General features: G+C 39.9%; 1 protein-coding gene across 1 annotated transcript in view; it reads right to left on the bottom strand.

The window, feature by feature from the left end:
• Positions 1-22,984, bottom strand: part of BMAL2 (basic helix-loop-helix ARNT like 2) — a 32,784-nt gene extending 9,800 nt beyond the window's left edge. The window contains exons 1-10 of the mRNA XM_053407064.1: positions 22,879-22,984; positions 21,086-21,233; positions 18,293-18,325; positions 17,351-17,508; positions 16,165-16,244; positions 7,411-7,503; positions 6,415-6,532; positions 5,540-5,686; positions 2,343-2,583; positions 1,721-1,827 (exon numbers count right to left, since the gene is read on the bottom strand). Of these exons, the coding sequence (XP_053263039.1) occupies positions 1,721-1,827; positions 2,343-2,583; positions 5,540-5,686; positions 6,415-6,532; positions 7,411-7,503; positions 16,165-16,244; positions 17,351-17,508; positions 18,293-18,325; positions 21,086-21,222 (1,114 nt within the window). The 5' untranslated portion in view covers positions 21,223-21,233; positions 22,879-22,984. The remainder of the gene's footprint in view (positions 1-1,720; positions 1,828-2,342; positions 2,584-5,539; positions 5,687-6,414; positions 6,533-7,410; positions 7,504-16,164; positions 16,245-17,350; positions 17,509-18,292; positions 18,326-21,085; positions 21,234-22,878) is intronic.
• Positions 22,985-27,476: the final 4,492 nt, after the last annotated feature.

Below are 27,476 nucleotides of genomic sequence, written 5' to 3'. Positions count from 1 at the left end.
CCTGAGGGGTAGTTCTTGCTGCTGGTAGTAGCTCATCAAACTGGGATGCATCACCACCTTGTGCTGAAGGCAGGAAAGTGAACTTGAGGGAAGTCGGGCTTTCCCAGACACTATTTATTTATGCTTCCAGTAGGAAGCAGCACAGGAAACTGCCTTATACCTCTATTCCATACAGCTTACTATTCTATCCCAGGGAAGGGGAGCCTCAGATGCTCCAGGCCTCTCTGCCTGGTTCTCGGGGCTTCCCCAAGGCAACACACCAACCTGAGCCACACCCTTCACCAAACCTTCACCCTCCCCCAAGTATCTTTGCCTGGGAGGAATAGGGCTGTGAACTCTGATAACGCTTCTTGCTTGTCTGGGTGGAGAGGGATGTGTGAATATGAAGAAACTAGCCTATACAGCACTACAAAGGTTAAATTCACATGTATTGTTCCACTCATTTTTGTCTCTTATCCTGCCACCAGCAGAAGGGAATGTGACCCCCAGGCTGAAAAATATTCCCCACCTTTGGTCTACACCAGTGGTTCCCAATTAGCTAATTACTGAGGATCCCCTATTTTTCAAAAGCCACTGCAAGGACACCCTAGTTTTGACAATTTTGATAACTCTATGGCAGCTACCTCTGCAAAGCAATTTTTTGAACAAAATGTGGGGTAGCCCATAATAAGCAAAGGATTTTAGGTATACCAAAAAAACCAGACTAGGGCTGAGCAATACCTGGTTTTCAACATTGTGATGTATAAGCAGCTAAACATCATGATATTCCGATGTATCACTGAAACTGGAAATCAGGTGTAGGGATGAGGGAAGCAGTAATCACAGAGTGGGTAGGTGGGATGCATGAAGATCAGGTGTAGAGATGAGGGAAGGAGAAGTCACAGAGATCCGGCGGGTGAAGTGTGTGCAGATCAGGCATGGGGATGAGAGAAAGGACAGCCATGGAGATCAGGTGGGTGGGGGGGAGGAGAGGAAGAGGAAACCACCTCCACCGCATGGTTTGAGTGGGAGGGGATGGGGGTGCACCAAGTCGCCCTCACTGGTGGCAGCCGGTGATGATGCAGGTCCACTGTGGCTGCTGCTGCTGCTTTCCTGCGGACTGAGAAAATCTGCTCAGCCTCAGCACCAGGGAAAGGTAATGCCACGGTGCCTTGAAGTGAGGGCGATCAGCTGCCCTGTTTTCCCTCAGCGTGAGGAAAGGCTGCAATGTTATCGGCTGCCACGGTCTTCCTCAGCGTGAGGGAAGGGAGCTCAGATCAGCAGCATTATCGGCTGAGATCATCGTGCAATATCAGTGGTGCCTTGAAATTGGCTGCCCTGCTCTCCCTCGCACAAGGAGTGATACATTGCTGAGTCAAAATCATTATCACAGTATGATTCAAAACCGATTTTGGCTAATATATTGAAAATCACAGAGTGCTAAAACAGACCATGCAAAAATGACCAAAAAAATAGTTGGGGGAAAGCAAGGGATGGGGCCGTGGACTCCCGGGTGTGTTTCGTGGACCTCCAGGGGCCCCTGGACCCCCAATTGATTGGCAGTGGCTTTCCAGAGTTTCAGACAAGAGTTCTTCCTCAGCTGTACCAGAAATGCAAAACTGGAATGCTCTGCAAGCAAAGCATGACCATCACTACAGAGCCACTACTCAAGATAGCTTTTTTTTTCTTCCAAATTTAAAATGTTAACAGTAGCAGGAAGTAAAATACTACCATACTTTACCTGCTTTGTGTTTCTCTGTTAGATGACTGTAATCATCTTGGTGGAAGTACTCATAACATGAGGTTCCTAGAAGCTCTTGTGGTAAGTATCCTAAAATAACTGTTGCACTATAAAAAAAACATGAACACACTACAGATTCTGAAAACATCTGAAAGGGGCTTTTTAAAGACTTTACTCTGGTCCCTCATGCATACGTAAAGCAACAGGTGCTCGTTTCTGAAAAAAACAAAACTAAAATGTAAAGTTAACGTATGTAGCCAAAACAGAAGGACGAACAAATGCTACATTGTAATTCTTTTGTATTATTAGATCTAATAAAAGGAAACATCACCACAATTCTAAAATTGAATTCAACTTTGTAACCTCATCTGATTTTTTATTTAAACTTCTATCAGTTTGAAGTCAGAGATTATTTGTAAATGTTCATATCAAATCAAATCAAATAAAAAACAACACCTTTGTTAGAAACTAGTACTTTAAATAAGTCTTACTTAACTAGAGGACTCTGAAGTAGTTTATAGAGCAACAGCAACTTAACAGGAAGTCTGCAATTATCTAAATACTGAAACCTTACACAATTTAAGAGCTATTGTCTTAAAATTAAAAAGACAAAAATGCTTACCGCTGGTCTACAAAAACAAATTTTCCATCCATGGCAAAACGTGCTACAAATTCTGTTGGCTTGACTTTTATCTCACCACTTTTTTGTGGAACAGCATAAGGGTGCAATCGCCCAATTGCAACAAGGCAGTTAAAGTTACTGCTGTCTTTTTCAGCCTCACCCTCCTCTTCAGCTCCCACTTCATCAGGAGGCCAGCTCTTCAGGTACCCAGTGCAATGAACAGTACAGTACTTTTTAAGATCTAATTTAGTACAAACACAAAACAGTTTTTCAATTTCTTTTCTAAAATCATCAGAAGCTACTACATTTTGCACTAACCTAAAGGCATGAGCTATACAATTATTAAACTCAAGACTGTAGTGTTAATTTGTTATAATTTTTTTTAAAAAAACACTGTTTAGGTTTGGCTTACCTGTGGAAGCGTACTTCTAATCTTACAAATGATTTGAGAAGGTAAGTCATAGGTGCTGGCAATTAAAACGTGTTCTTACATATAAGAAGAAAATTTAATAGTTTAGTAATAGAGACTGCTTTCCAGTACAATACTGTTTGATTTCAAAAGTGTTATGATTTACATTGAGCCAGATAAACTGCAGAAGGGACTTTGAGCTTGAGCCTATTAAAAACTTAATGTCCCTCTCCGATACAAAAATATGGGGAAACCAGGAAAGAGAACGAAGAGGAAATTCTATTTATCTTTCATTAGGATACATAAAGGCATAATTGCAAAGGTTTCTCATCTCCCCAAAATGGGGAACATTGAAACATGAACCCCACATCTACAGTTTCAAATGCTACAGTCCAGAAACACGCACATCATATATCATAGTTTGGTTCTAAAGCCTTGGCCATATTTAGTGCAAGGCACATGTACAAATTATTTGTGAGAAACAATGAGCATTATATCAGGTAAAACATCACAATCTTATGCACTGCTCTGTGGAACTGACTTGCTTAGTATGCTGTTATAGCAATATGCTTGCACTATTTCACTTGAAGTGAGAGATAAGGTAGAGATAAAAGGTAAACTTCAGTAGGCTTCAGTGGGGTATTGTTCAGCTCTTACTGCCTACATAAAGTAGACACACTGCATTTATTCTAAAATAAGAGCACTGGGTCCTCAGTACATTCAGCAACACTACACCACAAAAGAAGACTTGCAAAATACTGATACCAGTGGTTGTCTACATTTGAAAAGTGTGCTGAAAACTCTGGATTGTAACAATAGGTAAACTAGTAAAATTCCCAAAATGGTACTTGCTGTATTAATATAATACAGGGGTGAGGAACTTCAGGCCTGGAGGCCAAATGCAGCGCTGCAGTCCTCTCCATCTGGCCCTAAGGCCTCTCCCCAGGCCACATCCCTCACTGCTTCTGCTTCACACTCCCAAGGGCTTTTGCCTGGCTGCAATGTGCAGGATGGAGGATTGAGAGAGTTGCAGGAAGGCTTGCAGAAACTAGTCCAGTGTACAAAGGTGAAATTTTCATTGATTGCTCTGCCTTTTGTACTCACTGGCATGTGGCCCAGAAGAAATACGTCCCTCCGGCTGAAAAAGTTTTCCCACCCCTGATATAACAGAGGCAGGATTATTATTATTATTTAATCCCATTAGGATATGCATGTGTGGAATTGCCTATCTTGCAGAAACTATCTATTCAATCCTAACTGTTGGTAAAATACTACTGAAGTTATTACTAAACTGTCCATGTTACAATTGTGATAAAATGAATTTATTTGGTGTTCGGATTAAACACTCTCCTCAAGATGCAACCAAAAAACTACCTCATTCATATAAAATGAACACTGTTACTCTGTACAAGCATCCAGATTACAGCAGTGGAACTTTGTTACAACCCAAATGCTATGCCTGGATTAATGCAGGCCAGGATGTCAGTCCCCTACTGAACTTGCACAGGACCACCGAATACAATACTGATTCTAGTGACAGCCATTTCTTCTTTAATAAAGTCAACAGATGTAGCACAGAAATACTCATCCCACACACATGAAGTTTAAGTAAGTAAGGAGGGTAATAAATTTAGATTGAAGTTAATTTATTTCCAACTATTGTTTTAGGTATTTTGAATGCTGAAGTCCACTTCTTATAGCTTTGAGGTTTTATTAGAATCAGGTGGTATACAAATCATGTGAAATAAATAACACAGCTGTAACATTTTAAGAAGATCATATTTTGAAATACACTCACACAAGTACTGTATTTTTCACCCCATAGGACGCACTTAGTTTTTTGGGGGGGAAATAAAGAAAAAAAAATTATTTCCCCCCCAGGTGCGGGGCTTGGGCGGGGGGAGCCTGAGCTTCCCCCGACCCCAGCCCCCAGAACAGGCTGCTGTCCGCAAGCCGTGGGAGAGCTGCGCGACTTCGTGCAACTCTCCCACGGCTAGCGGAGAGCTGCGCGAAGCGCGAAGCCTGGGGCGTGCTGAGCTCAGTGCGCCCCAAGCTTCTGGGTGCAGGCAAGCTCTCCGCTATCCGTGGGAAAGCTGCACGAAGTAGCGCAGCTCTCCCACGGCTTGTGGATCGCTTCCTGAAGCCTTCCTGAAGCGGATGGCTTCAGCGAAAGCCTGCATTCGCCCCATAGGACGCACACACATTTCCCCTTCATTTTTGGAGGGCAAAAAGTACGTCCTATAGGGCAAAAAATACGGTAAGTAAGAATGGGGAAAAGCTGAGGTTGAAGTTGCATTTTTTAAAATGAGGTATGTGGTCTCACAATTAAACCAATAAAAATTGTTAAATTTAAGGAAACCAGCTGTACAATATTCTACTAAAAATATTGTCATTGTCCTATGTATGCAAGTTTCTACAGACGTTTAAAAAAAGAATGATTCAGGCACACACTGTGCAATTGCAGAGCTCGCCCAATTTCTTAACAGCTTTTGAGAAACCTTTATATTTGCTGTAGTACTGGTAACTTAAATCCTATTCAGTGCCTTTCAGGAAACCATTTCATGTTTCCAGAAGCATATTATTCTCATGGATTCTACAATTTTACATCACTTAAAGTGCAAACCAACATATGTGTACTTGTAAGTCAGTCCATTAAACTTAATGGAGTAACTTCTATTTAAATGTGTACAGAAAAGCAGCCTCAAATCATACAATAATAATTCAAGCACAGTATGATTTAACACATACAGCACTTGAAATAAAATATTATTCACTTATTTAGAAATACCTTTTGTCTTTGAGTTTGGCAAGGACTCATTTTCTTCTTTCACTGTGGTTTTTATACACTTTATTCGACAAAAAAATGAACGGCGAGCACCAGAATACAGACGACATGATGACCCAGCTTGAAAATCTGTGTGAACTTGCAAACCGGCTTTTAAAGTTTAAAAAGGAACAAAACACACAAAAATACTTGGCATGTGAAATAAAAACACTATTCAGCTTTCACATGCTTCCAAGATACTTTCATATTGCTTCTGAAATTTCAGCATATATAGCTTAGAAACCTTTGATGAATTAAAATATGAAAATGAAGAAATATGGTTAAAGTAACTCAAGAGAGGAAAGCAGCAATCTATTTTACAACCCAACCAATGTTATGCATGATGATACAGTATGACTGAAGTTTGAATTTGAACTCCATATAGCTTTAACCACTAATTTGGTAGGAACATTAAAAAAAAAAGGTTTCTGAGGATGCTCATACAAAAACCAGTTACAAGTTACATAATGTATATGATAGAAACAGTATCTGATTACATTAGGAATGGCATGTAACATTTTTAAATACAGTGATTCTTGGTAGTGAAGCATTTTATCCTATGCTAGACTACACCAGGTTTTTCTACTGACTAAACACACACAATAAACCAGCATGCCTGGTAAAAATGACATGACTGATTTTGCTACATATCTAAAATTATTTCTTGACATTATCAAAAAACATGCTTCTTGGGGCACTTTCAGTTGTCTTAAAGTCTTCCACATTAATTACAACCAAGCACTCATGATTTAGCTCATATAAATAAGAACTGCAGAAACATGGCTATATGTACATACAGCTAAATCATGACATCTAAGCAATTTTAGGTGAAGACTTACTTTTGGTGTCTATTAGCTTTTCTCTGGGAGAAGCATCTGAAGATGAAAGTTGCTCCTTCACTTTGGCAACATCCTTTGGATGAAGATAGTCAAAAAGACTTTGCCCAATCAAACTCGTCTAACGGAACACAACATTGTTACCTCATAAGCTGTGCATTACAAATCTCGTTCACAAACAAAAAGACACAAGTATACTGAAGAACACTGAGTACTTAAAAGTACTCCACTGTAAGGACTAAGGTGTGTGTGTGTGTTGTCACACATTCACAGTCACTATAATGGATTGTTGAATCACACATTTGTGTTTGTTTTCAAAGAAAACTGCATTTAAACAATATCAGATATTTTCACATTATAGCAGAGAGCACTGGCTGGCAAACTATTTAAGTAACATCATGCAATTCTGAAATTCAGAGGTAAGGAAACAACTATGTGGTGGTGCCAACGATGACTATAATAACATGCAGATGAAGCTTGTCCACTGTCAGCTACTAATGGGGAAGAGCCACATGTGATTGAAGAACTCCTGCAACAGTCATTAATGGGAAAGGTGTGTTTATTTGTTTTGTGAATATATCCCCTGTCCTTCAAATGCAACAAGAACCTACTGGATCAGGTCGATGGCTTATCTACTCCTGCACCATGTTCTCAGTTAGCAATCAGATGCCTCAGGGAAGCCAGCAAGCAGGGCAGAAGAACAATAGTACTTTGCCCACCTGCAGTTCCCAGAAACTGGTATTGAGGCATACAGCATCTGACAGTGGAGGTAGAACAAAGCCACAGTGGCTAGCAGCTGTTAATAGCTTTGTCCTCCATGTCTCCAGGACAGCTTACAAAAACCTCTGAAAGTAAAAAATGGTAATGCATGTGTGTTGGTGAAGGGTGTAGGGTTGGCACTTGTCAGGGCAATTAGTAATACATAAAGAAACTGTTATACTAAATATTTTGCTGTGAAATACTGTCTACATTCAGTATTTAGTACACAAAGTCACCTACTGGGTCATAGTTAAGGATCTTGAAAACAGATTCTGAAACAAACAGGATTTTCCCTCTGTCACATCCAACCACAAAGAGGAACCCATCAGCAGCCTGTAAATTAAGAGAGAGAGAAAACACACACATGTTTATAGGCAGAAAAAACAAGATCTCAGGAGAGAGAAAAATAAATTATGTCAACAGTAGTTTTAATAATTTAAGATTGCAGCATTGATTTGAACATATTATGTTAGTTAAAAACATGTTTCCTGGATCCTTGTGTGTTTCTAAGCACAATTCAAAATTCTGGCTTTTAATCTTTAAAATCCTTACAGCTTGGATCCAGAGTTTCTCTCCCAATGTCAGAGGGACATTCTTTCTATCTTAATGTCAGAGGGAGGTTATTTCTATCTGAGGAAGAGAACCTTGGATCCAACTCAGGATTGTCTAAAGCAGGGAGTCAAACTGAACTTGAACCTGCACCAAACCCCTGAATAGAACCTGAAGCATTATCTTAAAGTCTCTACTGAACCTTAACTGAAAAAGCACTGTTAAAAGAAAGTGTCACTGGTTCAAAATAAGCATTCAACCAATGAATCAACTGATATGGTAAACCCACTGAATCCACCAGGATCAGAATGAGCACATACATTAAAACCAGTATCTGGGAGGATTTATATATTTTGTGGTATACAGGATTCTACATTCTGTTCTCTCCAAAGACTGGACCTGGGAAGCATTAGGCAGGGACAGAATTGGAAGTCTCCATTCCCTCTGCCAGAGAGGTTTGGTCAACATACAACTGATGGCATTGAAGGGATGACTATAATACATGTGATGTGGCACAAGAATACCATACGGGAGTCAGATGACATATCTGGTGTCTTATCAAAGTATGGATTGATTGATTGAATTTGGATACTGCCCTATAATTGCAAGTCTCAGGGTGTTTCACAGGATAAAAGCACAATATAAAACCACAAAAGACAAATAAATAAAAAAGAACAACTCAGCAATTCTCCCACCCCAACACATTTTAAAAGGACATTGAATGTCAGTCAACTAAAGGCCTGGTTAAAGAGGAACATTTTTGCCTGGCACCTAAAGGTGTATAATGAAGGCCCCAGGCAAACCTCCTTGGGGAGAGCATTCCATAAACGGGGAACCACTGCAGAGAAGGCCTGTTCTTGTGTTGCCACCCTGCAGACCTCTTTTGGAGGCGGCACATGAAAAAGGGCCTCAGAAGATGATCTCAGGGTCCGGGTAGGTGCATATGGAGAGAGGCGGTTCTTGAGGTATTGTGGTCCTGAGCCGTTTGGGGCTTTATAGGTTAAAACCAGCACTTTTCATTGGGTCCAGAAACTAACGGGTAGCCAGAGCAGTTGGACCAGGATCAGTGTAATCTGCTTAAACTGTCTTGCCCCAGTGAGCAACCTGGCCGCTGAATTCTGCACTAGCTGAAGTTTATGAACTGCCTTCAGAGGCAGCCCTACATAGAATGCTTTGCAGTAATCTAACCTTAAGGTTACCAGAGCATAGGCAACAGTATTTAGGCTGGGTGTAGCTGGGCCACCAGCCAAAGCTGATGGAAGGCACTCCTCACCACTGAGGCCACCTGAGCCTCAAGTGATAGCAAAGGTCCCAGGAGTACGCCCAAGCTATAAACCTTCTCCTTCAGAGGAAGTATAACCCTGTCAAGAGCAGGCATCCTCCCAGCCATCTGCTCCAGGGAACCGCCCACTAACAGTGCCCCAGCCTTATCTGGACTGAGTTTCAGTTTGGTGGCTCTCATCCAGTCCATTATCAAGGCAAGACACCTGTCCAGCACTTCCACTGCCTCACCTGCAGATGTAAAGGAGAAACAGAACTGAGTGCCATCAGCTGACAATGTACTCCAAACCTCTGGATAACCCCACCCAGCAGTTTCACGTTGAACAGCATAGGGAATAGGATGGAGCCCTGAGGAACCCCACATTGAAGGCTCCGGAGGGCTGAAAAGCACTCCCCAAGCAACACCCTCTGGGAATGACCATTTAAGTAGGACTAGAACCACCGCAAAGTGATGCCACACATCCCTAACTCAGGCATCCGCTCCAGAAGGATACCATGTTCGATGGTATCAAAAGCCGCCGAGAAGTTAAGGAGAATTAACAGGAACACATTTCCCCTGTCTCTCTTCCAACAGAGGTAATAATAAAGGGCAACCAGAGCAGTTTCTGTACCAAAGCCAGGCCTTAACCCTGATTCAAATGGATCTAGAAAATCAGTTTCACCGAAGAGCTCCTGGATCTGGTACAATATGAACATATATATGAATGTAAAATAAAGTAGGAATATGAAATAGGGATTATTGTGTGAACCCAAAACTGGACCAGGAACACAGGAAACAATTTTAGAGGGCAAGAAAAGCACAGATTGGAATTAAACCAAGTGATTCAAATAAATGGGGAGGAGGGGGAGGTGACAAAGCTAAGGGTTTACAATGCACTTATGTGAGGACTAAAACTGGAGGAGACACCATTGCTGTGCAGAGTACGTCCTTCATGCTGCAGTGCTCAGTTAATCTGTAGGTAGCCAGCAGGTCTACGGTTAACACATCTGTTATGGCTAGACCTTCAGAATCCTGAGCAGAGCAGAGTGCCCTGTATGGCAGCCCGCTAGAATACTTCAGGCCCTAAGAAACAGAGAGGTGAGTGAGCAGGCTCTCCAAGGCCCAGAAAGCCTGAAGAAACCCTTAGTGCAGGCAATGGTGAGCATGGTGTTGTCTCTTTTTTTTATAATAATATTTATTAACATTTCAAGAATTACAAACATAAGAAAAGAAAAATAATAAAACAAAAAAATTACAAAAAACTGGAAAATAAAAAATTAAAAACAAATCAATTTTTCCATAGCTTATCTTTCATTTACTTGTTTCCTTGACTTCCTCACACCTCCCTTTTTTGTATTCTAGTTCAATTAGTTAATTCAGCAAATCCTTTCCATCTTTGTTTTTATCTTAATCATTAATCTTAATATGTTGTGACTTTACATTCTCACCTGTTGGCAACCCATTTTTACATACTCCTTTATAACATTACTGCTAAAACCACATAACTTCAATCCAGCATCCTTCTAACATTCCTTAATTTTGCAATGTTTCTGTAGATAATCTTTAAACTTCTTCCAGCCTTCTTCTACCGATTCTTCTCCCTGGTCTCGGATTCTGCCAGTCATTTCCGCCAATTCCATGTAATCCATCACCTTCATCTGCCATTCTTCCTTGGTGGGTAAATCTTGTGTCTTCCAATACTTTGCGATGAGTATTCTTGCTGCTGCTGTAGCGTACATAAAGAAAGTTCTGTCCTTCTTTAACACCAATTGGCCGACCATGCCCAGGAGAAAGGCCTCTGGTTTCTTCAAAAAGGTATATTTAAATACCTTCTTCATTTCATTATAGATCATCTCCCAGAAAGCCTTAATCCTTGAGCACGTCCACCAAAGGTGAAAGAATGTACCATCAATCTCTTTATATTTCCAACATTTATTATCAGGCAAATGATATATTTTTGCAAGTTTGACTGGTGTCATGTACCACCTGTATATCATTTTCATAATATTCTCTCTTAAGGCATTACATGCCGTAAATTTCATACCTGTGGTCCATAACTGTTCCCAGTCAGCCAACATAATGTTATGTCCAATATCTTGTGCCCATTTAATCATAGCAGATTTCACCGTTTCATCCTGAGTGTTCCATTTCAACAGCAAGTTATACATTCTTGATAAAATCTTAGTTTTGGGATCTAACAGTTCTGTTTCCAATTTTGATTTTTCCACCTGGAAGCCAATTTTCTTGTCCAAATTGTAAGCCTCAATTATTTGGTAATAATGAAGCCAATCTTGCACTTTGTCTTTTAGTTTTTCAAAGCTCTGCAATTTCAATTTGTCTCCCTCTTGTTCCAAAATTTCCCAGTATTTCGGCCATTTGGCCTCCATATTGAGCTTTTTCTGAGCCTTCGCCTCCATCGGTGACAACCACCTTGGGGTTTTATTTTCAAGTAGGTCTTTATATCTTGTCCAGACGTTAAACAATGCTTTCCTGACAATATGGTTTTTAAATGCTTTATGTGCTTTGACCTTATCATACCACAGATATGCATGCCACCCAAATACATTGTTGAAACCTTCTAAATCCAAAATGTCTGCTTTCAATTTGTACTGTTTAGCTCCAACTTGTATTCCTTTAACCAACTGGTCCCTTCTAATCATATTTAAAAGAACCACCAGGACCGATATATAAAGCAATGGGGAAATTGGGCAACCTTGTCGTGTTCCTTTCTCTATCTTAAATTCCTCCGTCACTACATTATTGACAATTAATTTAGTCTTTTGTTCTAATATATTGCACCTATACCATTTCCAAAACCTTGACCAACCCCCATCCCCTGTAGGTTCTTCTTCATAAAACTCCAGGAAATGTTGTCAAAAGCTTTCTCCGCGTCCACAAAAATCAGAACTTCTTTAGTATTAATATTCACTTGTAGTTTTTCTAAAATATTAATTATATTTCTAGTATTATCAGACAAGTGTCTGCCCGGGAGAAAGCCTGCTTGATCTTTATGTATCTCTTCTGCTAGTACTTTTTTTAATCTTTTAGCTAAAATATCTGCAAAAATTTTGTAATCCACATTGAGCAGAGATATGGGGCGGTAATTCTTAAGCTGTGTCTTCTCAGACTCTGTTTTCGGTATAAGTGTAATATAAGCTTCCTTCCACGACTCTGGTGCTTTTTCCCCTTCCAAAATTTCATTACAAACTTCCTTTAATGGTTGTATTATCCATTCTTTCAAGGATCTATAATATCTTGAAGTTAAACCATCCGGCCCTGGAGATTTGCCCAATTGCATATTCTGAATGGCACCTTCTACCTCCTGCTCCGTTATTTTATTATTCAGCATTAGCTTTTTTTCTTGAGAGATTTTTTGTAGTCCATTTATTTTCAAAAATCGATCAATGTCAATTTCTTTCTGTGTTCCTTGTGTATATAGTTGTTTAAAGTACCTCTGGAAGCACTTTCTAATCTCCACTGGATTCTGTATGTTCTTTCCTTCCACTTCCAAATTTGTAATAGTATTGAGTTTATGTCTTTTTTTCATTTGCCAAGCCAGCAATTTTCCACATTTGTTTGCCGATTCAAATGTTTTTTGTCTCATCTGTTTAATTTTCCATTCTATTTCCTGGTTCATCATTTTCATATACTGTACTTGATATAGCTTTATTTCTCTCAAGATCTCCTGCGACTTTGGTTTTGCTCTCAATTTCTTCTCACCTTCCTTTATTTTCTCCAAAATTTGTCTTTTTTCTCATTTTGAGCTCTCTTCTTTATTGCATTCTGTTGTATCAAAAACCCTCTCATAACTGCTTTGCTTGTGTCCCAGATTACTCTTTTTTCAACAGTAGTATTCATGTTTATCTCAAAATAATCTCTCAAGGTTTTTTGAGCCTTCTTGATCACTTCTTCGTTCCTAAACAAGGTGTCATTCATCCTCCATCTAAAGGAACCAATTGGTGTTAGTTTCATCTCCATCTTAACAGCATTATGGTCGGAGCAAGTTTTAGGACAGATTTCCACTTTTCTTGTCTTCGGAGCCAGTCCTCTAGTTACCCAGATTTGGTCAATTCTTGTCCATGTCATTTTGGCTTCAGAGAAGAAAGTTCCCTCTCTACCCAAGGGGCTCTTTACTCTCCAAATGTCAACTGAGTCCATATTGTCAGTCATGTCAAAAAAGGTTTTTGGTAGTCTGCCATCCTTGGTGACTACCTGTCTCTGTGCCTTGTCCATATTTGTAGACACCACTCCATTCATATCTCCCATCAAAATCATATTGTAATCCATATAGTCCATCAGAGTCTCATGCAGCTTCTTAAGAAATTCTGATTTTCCCTCATTTGGTGCATAGACGGCTACTATCAAAAATTTCTCTCCTTGTATTTGAATTTCAATTGCCACAAATCTTCCTTGGTCATCTTTAAATATAAATTTCGGTGATAGGCTCTCCTTTGCATAAATTACCACTCCTCTTTTTTTAACTTTGATGAAATAAATTCTTGACCCAATCTTTTATTGCTCAATACTTTCCTATGGAGCCTTATCACATGTGTTTCCTGCAAATCAAGTCCAGTTGTTCCTTTTTTAATAAATGAAAGACTCTTCTTTTTTGAGGGGAGTTGAGTCCATTAACATTCCAGCTTAGTAGTTGCAGTGCCATGATGTAATTACTCTAATTTTCCTCCAACCGTGCCAAGTGCTTGCTCTTGTTCTGTCGGTGGTATTAATGTTACTTTCTCTGGACAGTCCAATCCAAAGGGTAATCTTGCTATGTCTAGTATTCCTCTTTTTGGTGATCCTCTGTCTTGTGCTTTTTGTTCTAATCCTCTGTCTGATGATTTCCTGTCCGATGCTCCTGGCTCTTCTCCCAGTCCTTTCTGCAGGTCTTCTCCGTAGTCTTTCAGAAATTTTTCTTTATCCTCTACTGATCTTATTTTTATCTTTCTTCCTTTAAAACTAAAGGATAGGCCTTGGGGAAATTCCCACCTAAAGATGATTCTGTTCCTTCTCAGCAGGGCAACCAAATCTCCATAGTTGGATCTAAGGTCCAAAAGATGTTTCGGAGTATCTTTGAATATTTCCACTCTTGACTGATGTATTTCCAGGGTCTTCTGAAAGTGCAAACCCAAAATTTTATCTCTCTCCTCTTTGGTTCGGAGGGTAATCAAACAGTCTCTCACCCTGTTCTTCTTCCCCCCTCTTCCAAGTCTAAAAGCACTCACAATCTTAAATTCTTTTTGCTCCAAGTCCAAATCCCAGAAATCTGCAAATTCCTGCGTGAGAAAGTCTATCAGGCTGTCCTTCTCTAGTTCAGGCATGGCTCTGATCCTCAAGTTTGTTTGTTTCTCCTTAAGTTCAATCATAGAAAGCGTTGATCTGTGGTCCTCAAGTTGCTTCTGTAGGTCTGGAACTCTCTTTGTTTCCAATTTTGTTATCTTCTCCACGGCAGCAGCTTTTTCCTTAGCTTCCTCTGCGGTCTGTCAAATCAAAGTAGATTCCTGTAGTAATTTCTCAATAGTTTCTGTATTAGTATTCACCTTTTGTCCCAAATTATTAATGCTTATTATATTTTGGTCAATTTTAGTTGAAGCAGCATCCACTTTTTTTACTTAGCTTTTCCAATTATTCATTTATCTTACCTAATGCAAGTGCTAAAGCTTCTTCTGATGACATGCCTATTGACTTGGATTGTGTGGGTATAGCCGCAGATGAGGCAGGAGGGCCAGATGCTGATGCTCTTCGCTGCCAAGATTTCCCAGACCTCGTTGTTTTGTCTTGGAGCTCTACTTTTTCTTTCCCATCTGCCATAACACTTCAACAGAGAGTCCAAGGTCAATCCCACAGCCACACAGTTTGTTTTGAAGTGGAAAATTTCCCTGGCCCAATTGTTGTAACAATTTCAGAAATTTCCTCTAGGGGGACACAATTGCAGTCTGTACTTATTGTATTACAAAATAACACCTTTTAAGCCCCCAACTCAAGCAGAAAAAAAAGAAGAAAGTCAGTTTCAATTTTCAGTTACTTTTCAGTCACTTTCCCTTCTTTCTAAGATCAGTAGAGATCAGCCGAAAACAATGTATCTCTCTTGCAGAGCTTGCTGTCAAAAAGTGCTCTATTCACAAGCAGTGCACATTTCACAGTACGGCAATCTTATTGTTCATTGGCAGCCCGTTCCCAGGTTTTGAATGGTAGATTTTAGATTCCTTCCCTCTGTCTTGCAGGTACCTATAGTCCAAACCTCTCCCCCCTCTTCTCCTGCAACCAAGGGGGGTTTCACTTATTTTGGATGTTAGGATTTTAGCCTTTTTCAATCAGTTTTCCAAGGCTTTAGCTCACAGCCTCTTTGCTTTAGTCTATTTACAAAAGCGGAAGGCGGACTTCCTGTTTATGCCTCCCCGCTTCGGTGCCAAATTGAATCCTTTTTTCTTGCCTTTTTCCAATTGTCCTACTCACAGGTAGTTGCTTTTAAAGTCGAATTGTCCCAAGAAAAACTCAGCGCTCTCCGGTAACAGCTGTGTGGCTTTGCTCCGTGGAAGTAGCAGTTGACTCACAGCACCGCGCCACTTGCCCCGTTTCGCTCCGGAGCCCGTAGTTGGGTCTCCCCACGAATTGGGGGGGGCGCAAGAGGTGCCCGCCGAGTCCCACGCTCACAGGCTTCATCCGCCTGTGATTCTTAAAGGGTCTCCGCCTTCTCTGTGGCGGTTCCGACCCGATTTCCACTGAGTGGGTCCCTCCGAGTCAGAGGGATTCCACCATTACCGCTGGCGCTAACCCGGAACTCGTGTTGTGTCTCTATAATAGAGAGGATGTTCCATTTCTGGTCTGGTTCAGGTGTGTTTATGTCCCTCCCTTCCAGATGATTAAAAACATTAAAATTCATATTGTCACCACAAAGATCCAATTTGAAGAAGTCAATCTTAGAGGATGATTTGTTTGTGAGACAGCAGAAATGATAGAAAACTTGTCATGCCCTCTTCAGTTTACATGTGGAATGAGGAGAGGGGAAGCAGCTTGAACCACCTCGAAGTAGCTTTTAATAGTTCTTAATGTATTATTATATTTGATTAATATATCAGTATCAGTCATCTTGAGGTTGTCTTGGAGAAAGGCAAAGAAAGTTAATAATGCAGTATGAAGCAATTACTGTTGAAATAACACTCAGTTCCTGACCTTTCTTTACTTACCTTAAGAATTAATTGTTGAAGTTCATCATCTTGTAAAAAAAAAGGCTTGTAGCGGACTTCTGAGTAAGAATTAGAAGAACCTGCAAAATGATAAATTAATTTCTAAAAGGAGACCAAAGGCAGATAAAGAGATTTCACACCAAGTCATTGATTTACTAGCAGGAAAACGCCCCACAAATATGCTCACACGACAAGACTTGCTTGGCATTTTCACTTTTAAAAATGCAAACTGGTTATAAAGGTTTGCAAGTGAAAGCTGAGACAAAAGAGTATGGAAAACTCTTTTTTCCATACTCTTCCACAGCAGGGATCAGCAAACTTTTTCAGTAGGGGGTCAGTCCACTGTCCCTCAGACCTTGTGGGGGGCTGGACTATATTATGAAAGGAAAAAAAGAACGAATTCCTATGTCCCACAAGTAACGCAGAGATGCATTTTAAATAAAAGCACACATTCTACTCATGTAAAAACACACTGATTCCCGGACCATCCGCGGGCCTGATATGGAAGGCGATTGGGCTGGATCCGGCCCCCGGGCCTTAGTTTACCTACCCATGACCCACAGACAGCAAATTTTAAGTCTTAAACAGATATAAACATAGAGAAGAAAATGGTAGAATGCCTTCACAGTAGTAGCACCCTCCCTGTGGAACACCCTCCCTTTAGATGTCAAGGAATTAAACAATTATCTGACTTTCAGAAGACACCTGAAGGCAGCCCTGTTTAGGAAAGTTTTTAATGTTTGATGTTTTTGTATGTTTCAATATATGCTGTGAGCCGCCCAGAGTGGCTAGGGAAACCCAGTCAGATGGGTCGGGTATAAATAATAAAATAATAATAATAATAATAATAATTACAGTATTAACATCTTTCAGGTTCCGTTTTCATAAATACTTAAAGCAGTGGAAAACTGTTCTAAATTTAACATCAAATCCAATGGTCTGTTTCAACAGCAATAAAAGCCAGGATTGCTGTGTCAGTGCAACAGTATAACTTGCCAGGACACTTTTCATGCCTTACAGAGAGGCAGCTTGCTCAAAAGATACTGCAATCAAAGAAAGCATTAGCTGGGCACTCAATCTGTCCTATATAGGACACTGTAGTATTTCTATTTGTGGAAGTAACTCTGCCCTGGTGTACACCTTTTTTACACTCAAAACAGGATATTTTATACCATTCTTAACTCACTTTTCAATGACTTTAAGTGCTGCACAGCCATTCTTAATACTGTGAGTTTATCCACTTTACGGGCCACTGGATTGCACTGAGGTATCATAGCAGAGAGTTCTTCTATGAGGTTATTCATTTTGTCTCTTCTTCGTTTCTCCGTTTGGCTATGAGCCTCCCTAAAAAGAATGCAGAAGACATATCTTGTGCAGGGTACTTAATAAAAACAAGCTGAACTCCATATAAAAGTTGCAAAGTTATTATATGAACAGCAAGAGAATGCAGAAAGAACCATACTGATTTCTGCAATTAATAACTAGAGATGGGAGAAAATATTGATATACAAATATAAGTAGGGGCCGAGTATTCATGGGGGATAGATAAATGACTGTCAAAACCTCTTATTTATAGTTTTTGACATTTTTTCAAGTTTAAATTACAGATGTATATATGTATGTATACACACACCTGAACATGATCTAGGATTAAATCTAAACTTAACACTAACAAATGAAAGTTAAGCCTTTATCTTCTTAAAACTACCGTGACCCCTCAAGCAAACAAATTAAAACCTGCACTAACCAGTACACATGCATGAGAACTAGGGATATGCCAGTCTCTGTGGGATTTTCCACTGACTCAGGTGGATCTTCTTGTATTACTTTATACCCTGTAAATAGTGGAGTTCAGCAGTCTACTCAGTTCTCAAATTCAGCGTTAACTCTACTAGCCAAACAAGGAATACTAGCCATTTTACCTGAAGCAGAAACACTGTTTCACTTAACTACACTATATTTCTGGAAAGTTCTTTACATTTAGTCTTTAAGTGATCTTGATGAGCATTTTGAATTTGTAGAAACACAAATATACATTTAACCACCACTTTAACTCTTCTGAGCATGGTATTCAAAAATACAGTACTGTATTTATCTATTTGCTTGTTAGTTCGTTAAGGCATTATACCTGCTCTGGAGATCATCAACATCACATGCATACCTAGAGAAAAGAAAATTTAAACTATTTAGAAGACATCAAAATCAAGAATGAAAAACAATTACAATAGAAAATCATGCAGAGTTTTCCTTACTCTTCTTACAGAAGACCTGGGACACATATGAACGCCAAAAAAGAAAAGAAAAATGCCTTTCTTCTTTACCCCTGAACACCAGTCATAAAGATTGCATTCCAGTACAGTGGTACCTTGGGTTACAGATGCTTCAGGTTACAGACTCCGCTAACCCAGAAATAGTACCTCAGGTTAAGAACTTTGTTTCAGGATGAGAACAGAATTCGTGCTCCAGCGGCACGGCGGCAGCAGGAGGCCCCATTAACTAATGTGGTGCTTCAGGTTAAGAACAGTTTCAGGTTAAGAACGGACCTCCAGAACGAATTAAGTTCTTAACCTGAAGTACCACTGTAATGTGATTCCAAGAGTTTTCCTTGGTTTTTGTGGCTATGGGGTGAAGAGGTACTAAAGATCGTGCTGCAGCCTGAAAAAGCCTAGGGCAACTGTAGTCAAAGTTTTTTCACGTACTGCAGGAGTAGGGAACCCATTTCAGTCTAAGGGCTGTGTTCCCCACATGTGTAAACTTGGGTGGGGGGACATATGCAGGACGAAACCCAAAAAAGTATACAGTGCAAAACAAATCCAGTTACAGAAATACTGTACATTTTCAGGCACATACACACACCACTTACTTCTGCGTAAAATTCAGCTTCCTTCCACCCAGCTCCAACTCTCCAAACATCCCAAATCCACAGCTCAACAGAAGAGACATCTTGCTTCTCCTTTCACTTCCTGCATCTCAATCTCTGTTTTTCCTCCCAACTTTATGCCTTCTCTCTCTCTCTCTCTCTCTCTCTCTCTCTCTCTCCTTCTCCTCTCCTCCCGCACTGGAATTATGGAGCATCTCCTTTCCTGCAATTACTCTTTGGCCTGACTTTTCCTGCAAGAATCCCACCCTGTAACTAGAGTCCCCCCTATTTTTTGTTGAACATGCCTCCAAAGAGGGGATTATCACTTTGGGAGAAGCGAGAGGAGCTGACTGGTTCGTGAAATACTTGAGCACTTTTGGAAAAGGCTGCATGATGCTGAATACTCCCCAGGGCATCTGGACATGTAGGAGTGCTTCCTAGCACAGAAAAGAATGCCCAGATATGGCTACTTCCCTGAATAAGGGAACATGCTGACAGCTGGTGAACTGACTGCAGCAGGCATCAGAAGCATGAGACAATGAGGGGGGGGAGCCTTGGAAAGTGAGTAGGCTGAACAGAAAGGCTGTGTTGACCAGATGCAGCCCACATACCCACGGATGTAGCCACAATTTTTGTTGGGGGGGGGCAGAACCAACATGATTTGAAATACTTAACTAACTGACCATTGTTTTATTTGATCTAGGGGAGGGAGCTGCCCCCCTGGGCTACACCCATGCCCAGGCCACTGGTTCCCCATCCAGTACAATCAATTTGGGCCTTACTATAACTATAGCAGAATACCCTAACAATTAATAGACCTTTTCCCTTATCACATCTGTCATGACATAACTTTTTGTTAATTACTTTTAATCATCTGGCAATTTAAAATGATGTGCAACTTCCCAGCAATTCTTATAATATAGTACACTAAAGATTCAGGTAAATATCCCTGATGCCATAACCAACTTAAACAAGAAAGTATTTGAAAGATGCTCACATTCAGAAAGTGGGTACTGTCATAGAATCTTAAGAGTTGGAAGGGACTCAAGGGTCATCTAGTCCAACCCCATGCAGTGCAGGAATCTCAGATAAAGCATGCATTACAGATGGCCATCCAACCTCTGCTTAAAAACTTTTGGTATTATGGCAATTTTTCATATTATGAAGAGATATTATGAAAAGCACTTTGGAGAACTCAGTTAGTCGTTCAGAAACAGATTTTCAACAACTCTATGGAAAATCTAAATAGAAGCAGCATGATGTATCTGATGAGGTAAGATGCCATTGTTGGAAAAGATAAAGATGTACATAAAAACTTTCATAGTGTTAACTCACTGAGACCATCTGTGGCAAGAAGAATCTACACTAGGCAAATGGAAAGTAGGAATAAATTTCATTACATCATGGAGGCCACCTGAAACAGCTGAGCTTTCCGATACCCTCCTTCGGATAGGCTTCATTCCGTAGGATAATCTTGGTACCAAATCTAATGGTTTTTAGGTTAAATATTTGTTGTTGTTGTTTTAAAATATGTAATCCCCTCCAATTAAATCCTATAAAGTTTTCAGTTGTTGATTTCCAGCCTGCTGTTTCATTATTACAAAATATCAGGGAAATATCATATTATATTCTTGGAAAGAACAGATAAGAGGTAAAAACGTTAAAAAGGAATGAGAACAGACAGTGTGAGTATAATATGGAAATGTATGTTGGTTTAGGAAAATTATTGAGAACTGTGGGATTTGAAGAAGTTTACAAGGAGCAGCTAGTTGGAAATGGCATGAAGCACAGAAAAGAATAGACTTTTCCAGGCACAGAATATGTCATGGTAGATTAATAAAGGTGTGAATAGGAACTGGAACCACAAGAAGCTGAAAATGCATTATCACTGTTCTGTCATGTGTTTAATATGTAGCTCCTGAATATACACAAAAATATCTCCCAAAATAGATGTGTTAGATGCATAACATGTACACACACACTAGCAACTATAGATCTAACACAAATCCAATATTATTATACTACAGTGAGGCAGAAATACCCCCCCCCAAAAAAACTTACTGGTTATCAGAATCACTTCCTTTGCGTTTTCTTGGAAAGTCCACCCCAAATGTATTACTTGAGTTGGCAGTGACAGGCTGGGCTATAGGAGTCATAAGGCTTGAGAACGCAGAGGCAACACACTGGTTTCCTTCCATCTGAAAATTATCTGCAAATAGTAAAATAGTGCCAAAGTTGAGACAGAGTGATTTTCTATGTACTGTATTCCGACCAATCTAGACAGAAATGAAAAAAATTGCTGACCTAAATCCGTGAATAACCTTGATACAAAAGAGCTCCACCATCACAAACATGCTTCTTTATTCTGTGTCAATCAATCTGTCCATTTACATAATTTATGTCCCACACCGTCAACAAAGATTTATGCTCTTAGGGTAGCTGCTAACCATAGTGTAAGAAGCAAGAGGTAAAACTTAAAATAATAACAACAATAACAACAATAATAAATACAAACTAATACGGGAAATTAAAAAGAAACTAAAACATTGCCAGCCAATTTAACAACATTATATGGGTAAAACGAATCTTCACTAAGTTAAAGAATGTTTACAGTCCTTTAAACCTAGGAAAACAGATTGCCTGGTGACTAAGGATTCATCCACACACTTCTGCTTTCCCTGGGGAAAACCGCTGATGAATAAACGTCAATTGGGTTTTCTCAGGATTGACATTTGCTCCAATTTAGCGCTGAAGAGCAGTTTTCCGAGGGGGGAAGTGGCGAGGTAAAGGCAAAACTGCTTGGACCTGTGCCTAGAAAACACAGAAAGTCATTTGGACCCATTCTTTCTAGGCACTGGACAAGTGAAAGTGTGGACAAGCCCTTAATGATAGTAATGCAGTCTCTAGGTGGACCTCCTTTAGGAGAGTATTTTAAAGGTGTGGTGCCACCAAAATAAGGCTTGCTCTCTGCCACACATCAGGCTGCAGAGGCACAAGGAGAAAGGCCTTAAATAATGATCTTAAGGAATCGGTAGACTGATGCAGAAAAAGGAAGTCCAACAAATATTTGGATCCAGAGCTGTGGATAATCTAGTCATAACCTGTTTAAAGGTTATGACTAGCACTTTGAACCTGAGCTCAGAAAGTCCCTGGAAGCCGGTAGAGTTGTTGCAATAAACACAAATTATTTTCTCTACACCTAATTCCCATTATCAGCCTAGGAACAGTGTTCTGGGCTATCTACAGTTTCTGAACTGTCTTCAAAAGCAGCCTCATATCAGTTACCAAGGTAAATATAACTGTGGCTAGGCTAGCTCAGTCTAGGAGAGGTTGCCGTTTGCATATGAGCCTGTCAAATGACAGAAGTTTCTTTGTGCCACCAAAATTACTTGACCCTTAAGAGAATGACAAACCTAATATCACTCCTAGGCCGTTAGATAAAGTACAATCCCTTCCAGAACTGGTTGAAAACCATCTGAAAGAGGATTAGCTTTTAGTATGACTTTCCATATAACTACTGCTGCTGCAAACCCAACCTACAATGGCTACAGAAAAGTGACTGCCTGAAGCATTCACATCATTTTAAACACCTGGCCTTTTCTTCTCCACACTATGCTGTGCATACCACAACTCAATAAGAATTAAAATGTCTGTCTGTCTGTCTGTCATGCAACCCCTCACTGAATGCCTAAGTTTACTTACCTAATTAACAAAATGTACATACTGTTTGATTGTAATAAAATCTCTAAGCACTTTACAGGAAATATTGAAACAAGTACTCAAAAACATTTAAAAATAATTAACAAAATACACTGCAACTACAGATAAAAGGTTTTCCAACCCAGAATGAATACCTAAACTCTCTGCATATAAGGCCACATAAGAGTCTTTATGCTTTCTTCATGTTCACAACGACTTTATTACAACAGCAGAACACATCCAGGGGAAGCAGTGATTTTGCTGCAAAAAACAGCAATGAAGAGTCTTGGGCAAACTTAAAAACTAACATTTATTTTTCATTACACATATCAATGCTAATGATAGACCTGCTTACACACAGTTTCCCAGATTAACTGCCCCTTCCTTATCTTGCTTCAACATTTACCTATTTCATTTGCATGATCAAGTAGTTAATCAGAGGATGGAGTCAAATAAACATGAGGGAAAGAAACTTGACTAAATAATCGGATACTTCTTAATTTGCACCTGTTCTCTCACAGTACAAGCAACTATATCTGCATATAAAGAGAAGATTGAGAATTATAATTCATTAGAAATATGCAGCAACTTGAATGATGTGGAAAATGATAAGGCAAAAATGGACTGAGCATGCCTTGCTTGCGTGAATGAAGCTCTTACTCTCAGCACTTCAATATAATGAACACATAAGAAAGTACTTGACCATTACAGCATTTGCCTTATTAACATAACTTCTAGCACCCTTGTGATAGCTGGTAAGCAACAAAAAGGTTCACCACCCACTGCTGTAGGTGTTTAATCTTGGAATATTGCAGTAAATATAATGGCCAATTGTGCTTCCGTTTTAGGAAAAGTAAACAGATTACTGTGACTCAAATCCAGGCATCCCTGAATGACCCAATTTTTTTTACACCCTGTACCTACAACAGATCACAACATTCTGCAGAATTGTTAATGGGAATTTTTTTTTTTACCCATACATTCTTATCCACACCTTGCAGAATATTAATCTGCCAACAGGCAGGGGTGCCAAGAAGGAGGTACAAAGAATACACATGTATTGAATAAAACTTGAATAAAATAGGGGGGGCAGGTAAGCCCCATCCCTCATAATCAATCACATGATGTGGCGTACACACACTATTTGAATGGCAATGTCTGTAAACTTTGGCGTTAACTGCTATGTAGACAAGTCTTAACCTTCTAAATGATTATTGTGAGATAAACCAGACTGGCTGCTTCCAGTGTTTTTAGCCAATCTTGTAATCTCCATTTGAGATCAGGTACTCCCTTTAAATTATTACCTGCTGACTCTACTACAGAGTAAATGTGGGTGAGTGCTAAAGAATCTTCCACCCTTGCAAAGAAACAGAAAAAGCACATGCAAACTGAAAACTCTGCAAAGGGGATAAGGCATGTCTTCTAAACTCCAGGCAATTAAAAAAAAAATCTGTATTGTTAACTCTCAGTACAAGAGTACATGTCTATTCAGAAAAAGTATATGTGTTTAATGAGTCTTACTCCCAGGTAAGTGGGTAGAAGATTGCAGCCTAGGTTTTCTTGTGAGGAGGGGCCAGATAAGGGTTTATGGTGATGCTTTACCCTTGGGCATGCTATACCAACCTGGGAGTGAACTCGTTTGCATACAATTGGGTTTTTGCATCTTAAGCACACAAAAAATAGGCCAGATTAAGACTGGTTGAAGCCTTGGAGGTGTACTAATCTGGGGACAGGGGAAAAATGCCCCTTTAGAGTACAATCAGTTTGACTAAAGGAAGCAAAAACTGATGTCTATAATGCAAGGAAGAAGTCCCCTTTTGCAGCCACCTTCTATATCTTCACAACAGCCTTAAGAGATAGGTTCAGCTGATAGATAGTAACTGGCCCAAGGCAGGCAGCTGCACCAGATTTAGGGCAATGCAGGTAGTTCCCCCACACATGGTGCTGAACCAAGGGGACACAAAATAGTAGTAACAACAACAACAACATCAACTATTTATATGGGAACCTACAGAGAAGATCCATACAAAACTAACTGTACCATTAGGAATTATTCTGAAAATAAGAATGTTTGGATGGCGGGGTGGGGGCAAATTATGTCCTCACTCAGGGTACCATATTACCAAAGTCTGCCCCTACAGGCAGTGAGCAAAAACAATGACAAGCTGAACAGCATGTGCACACACACAAATGCATGTCTGTGTGTGAAGCTTGTTTCGGTTTGCTACATTTCACTCCTGAATTTTCACAGCAATCAAAGAACAGTGTTTGTGTGTGCACCTGAATTCCTGGCTTTGTGTGTTTTTATTTCCAGTGTTTCATCACTTCTTTTTTGCCTGTGTAAATGAAGCATTACAAATTATGCAATTACTGGTGTAAATTTTTAAAATATATCAAGTTGCCCAAATGTTTTGTGGCTGTTTTTGTAACATTTCACAGGGGAATGGTGGAGAGAAATATTCACTGTGTGCTTCACAAGTGGAGTGTTGTTCTCCAATTTCTGGGTATGTCCCCCCCCCCCAGGAAATGCCGCAGTGGGACAGAGAGGTGGGGAGCATTATGTTTGTTGTGGAAGCAATATGCAGGGAGAAGTGATTACTGTAGTTGGGGGAATATGGGGGTAAGGTTGGTGCTGCTGGTATTAAATGCTTAAATGGATTGCTGTTGAAAAAGATCAAGGAGCTTTTTATGGTTTTTATTCCCTTTTTATCCTCACAACAACTCTGTGAGGCAGGTTAAGATAAGTGACTGTTTCAAGGGCGCAAAGCGAGCTTCATGGCTGAGTGGGAGTTTCAAATTCTTTTTTCTAAAAAATGAAAAATAAAAAAAATCCTGTAATTATTATGTGGTTTTAATAAGTAACCATCTCAGTTGAATACACTGCTTGCTTTTTAACTATTTATAACTTGAATTTTTCCAAGCATGAGCATCTGAACAGATCTGCTGTAAAACTCCCATCTGAAATACATTACTAATGATTATGTGCATAAGGTTTTAGTGATGAGTTGTAAACAAATAGTTCTTTATTGTTCAAATATTCCACCTAGAAGCCATTATATAGTATTTCACCTAAATTAAAATTCAGAAGAACATTTACCTATTTGTATAAAAACATTCATATACAAGGGCACTGCTATTTGGCATTTAATATGGCAGGAGAGCGGGGGGGGGGAGTAGAGATTGTGAAAGGGCAATAATGGAGTTTTAGAAAGTACTAATAAGAGACATTTCACAATATTTACCGTGTTTTTTGCCCTATAGGATGCACCTAGTTTTTTTGGGGGGAAATCAAGGGGGAAAAATTTATTTCCCCCCCAGGTTTGCGCAGCCATCCCCAAGCTAGAAGAGGGAGACGGAGCACTCCGTCTCCCTCTTCTGCCTTCAGGGACAGCCTCTCTAGCCTCCGTGGGGCAGTGGCTTGCCCTGCTGTCCCCTGAGCTTGTGGGGCTGGCGATGGGGAGAAGCAAGCTTGCTTCTCCCCCCCCCCACCAGCCTCCAGATCAGGTCGGGGAATAGCGGGGTGGCAGCGCTCCGTTGAAATGATTCTTCAACATCAACTTTGTTGGACTGGTCATGCCTAATTATCGTCTTCCAAAGCAACTACTCTATTCTGAAGTTAAAAATGGAAAGCGAAATGCTGGTGGCCAACAAAAGAGGTTTAAAGACTGTCAAGGCAAATCCAAAAAAGGTAGTATAAACATCAACAACTGGGAAACATTGGCCTGCGAGCGTTCCAATTGGAGAACAGCCTTTACCCAAAGGTGTCATGGACTTTGAAGACACTAGAACAAAGGACGAAAGGGAGAAACATGCTGAGAGGAAGGCACGTTTGGCAAACCCTCACCATGATCAGCTCCCGTCTAGAAACCTATGTCCCCACTGTGGAAGAACGTGTGGAACCAGAATTGGCCTCCACAGTCACTTATGGACTTGTTGTTAAAACATGTTCATGGAAGATCAAACCACTTGGAAAGAAAGGAAAATGGCTCACATATGTTGATTTATTAAAGGAACATGAGGGAAAATGGAAATTAAGAGATTATGATGAGATCAAAGACCACTTTCAGAGTTGGTTGCATTATCGACAACAACATGAAACATATAAAGAAGACAGTAAGAAAGAATTTAGTTATACTAGATCTAGGTTTCAAACGGAAGTGATTGAAGGGAAAGTGAAATTACTGAAGGCCACATATAGCATATTATTAGAATGGGAGATGAAAGACGAAGAGGTAAAATCAGTTATGATTAAATGGGCACAAGATGTAGGTCACAACATTATGATGGAAGATTGGGTTAAATTATGGAAAACTGACTTAAAATTTACAGATTGCTCCCTACTGAAGGAGAATTACATGAAGATGATGGTACACAACACCAGTGCAGTTAGGGAAAATGTACAAAACTAGTTCAAATATATGTTGGAAGTGCAAGAAAAAGGAGGGGACATTTTATCATATGTGGTGGGATTGTAAAGTAATTAAAAAATTTTGGGAAATGATATACAATGAATTGAAGAAAATGTTCCATTTAACATTTGTTAAAAAACCTGAAGCTTTTTTGTTTGGGATTGTAGGGAAAGACCTGCCAAAAAAGTTGAAAAACATCTTCATGTACGCGACAACAGCCGCGAGAGTTCTGATAGCACAAGGATGGAAGACTGAAGAAACCCCAATTAAAGAATCATGGCAAGAAAAATTGATGGACTATGCAGAACTGGCAAAATTGACATATAGGTTACGGGACAAGGATA

The sequence above is a fragment of the Podarcis raffonei genome, chromosome 10 (assembly GCF_027172205.1).
Source record: "Podarcis raffonei isolate rPodRaf1 chromosome 10, rPodRaf1.pri, whole genome shotgun sequence".
Lineage (NCBI taxonomy): Eukaryota > Metazoa > Chordata > Lepidosauria > Squamata > Lacertidae > Podarcis > Podarcis raffonei.
This window is presented reverse-complemented; position numbering and strand designations above follow the sequence as displayed.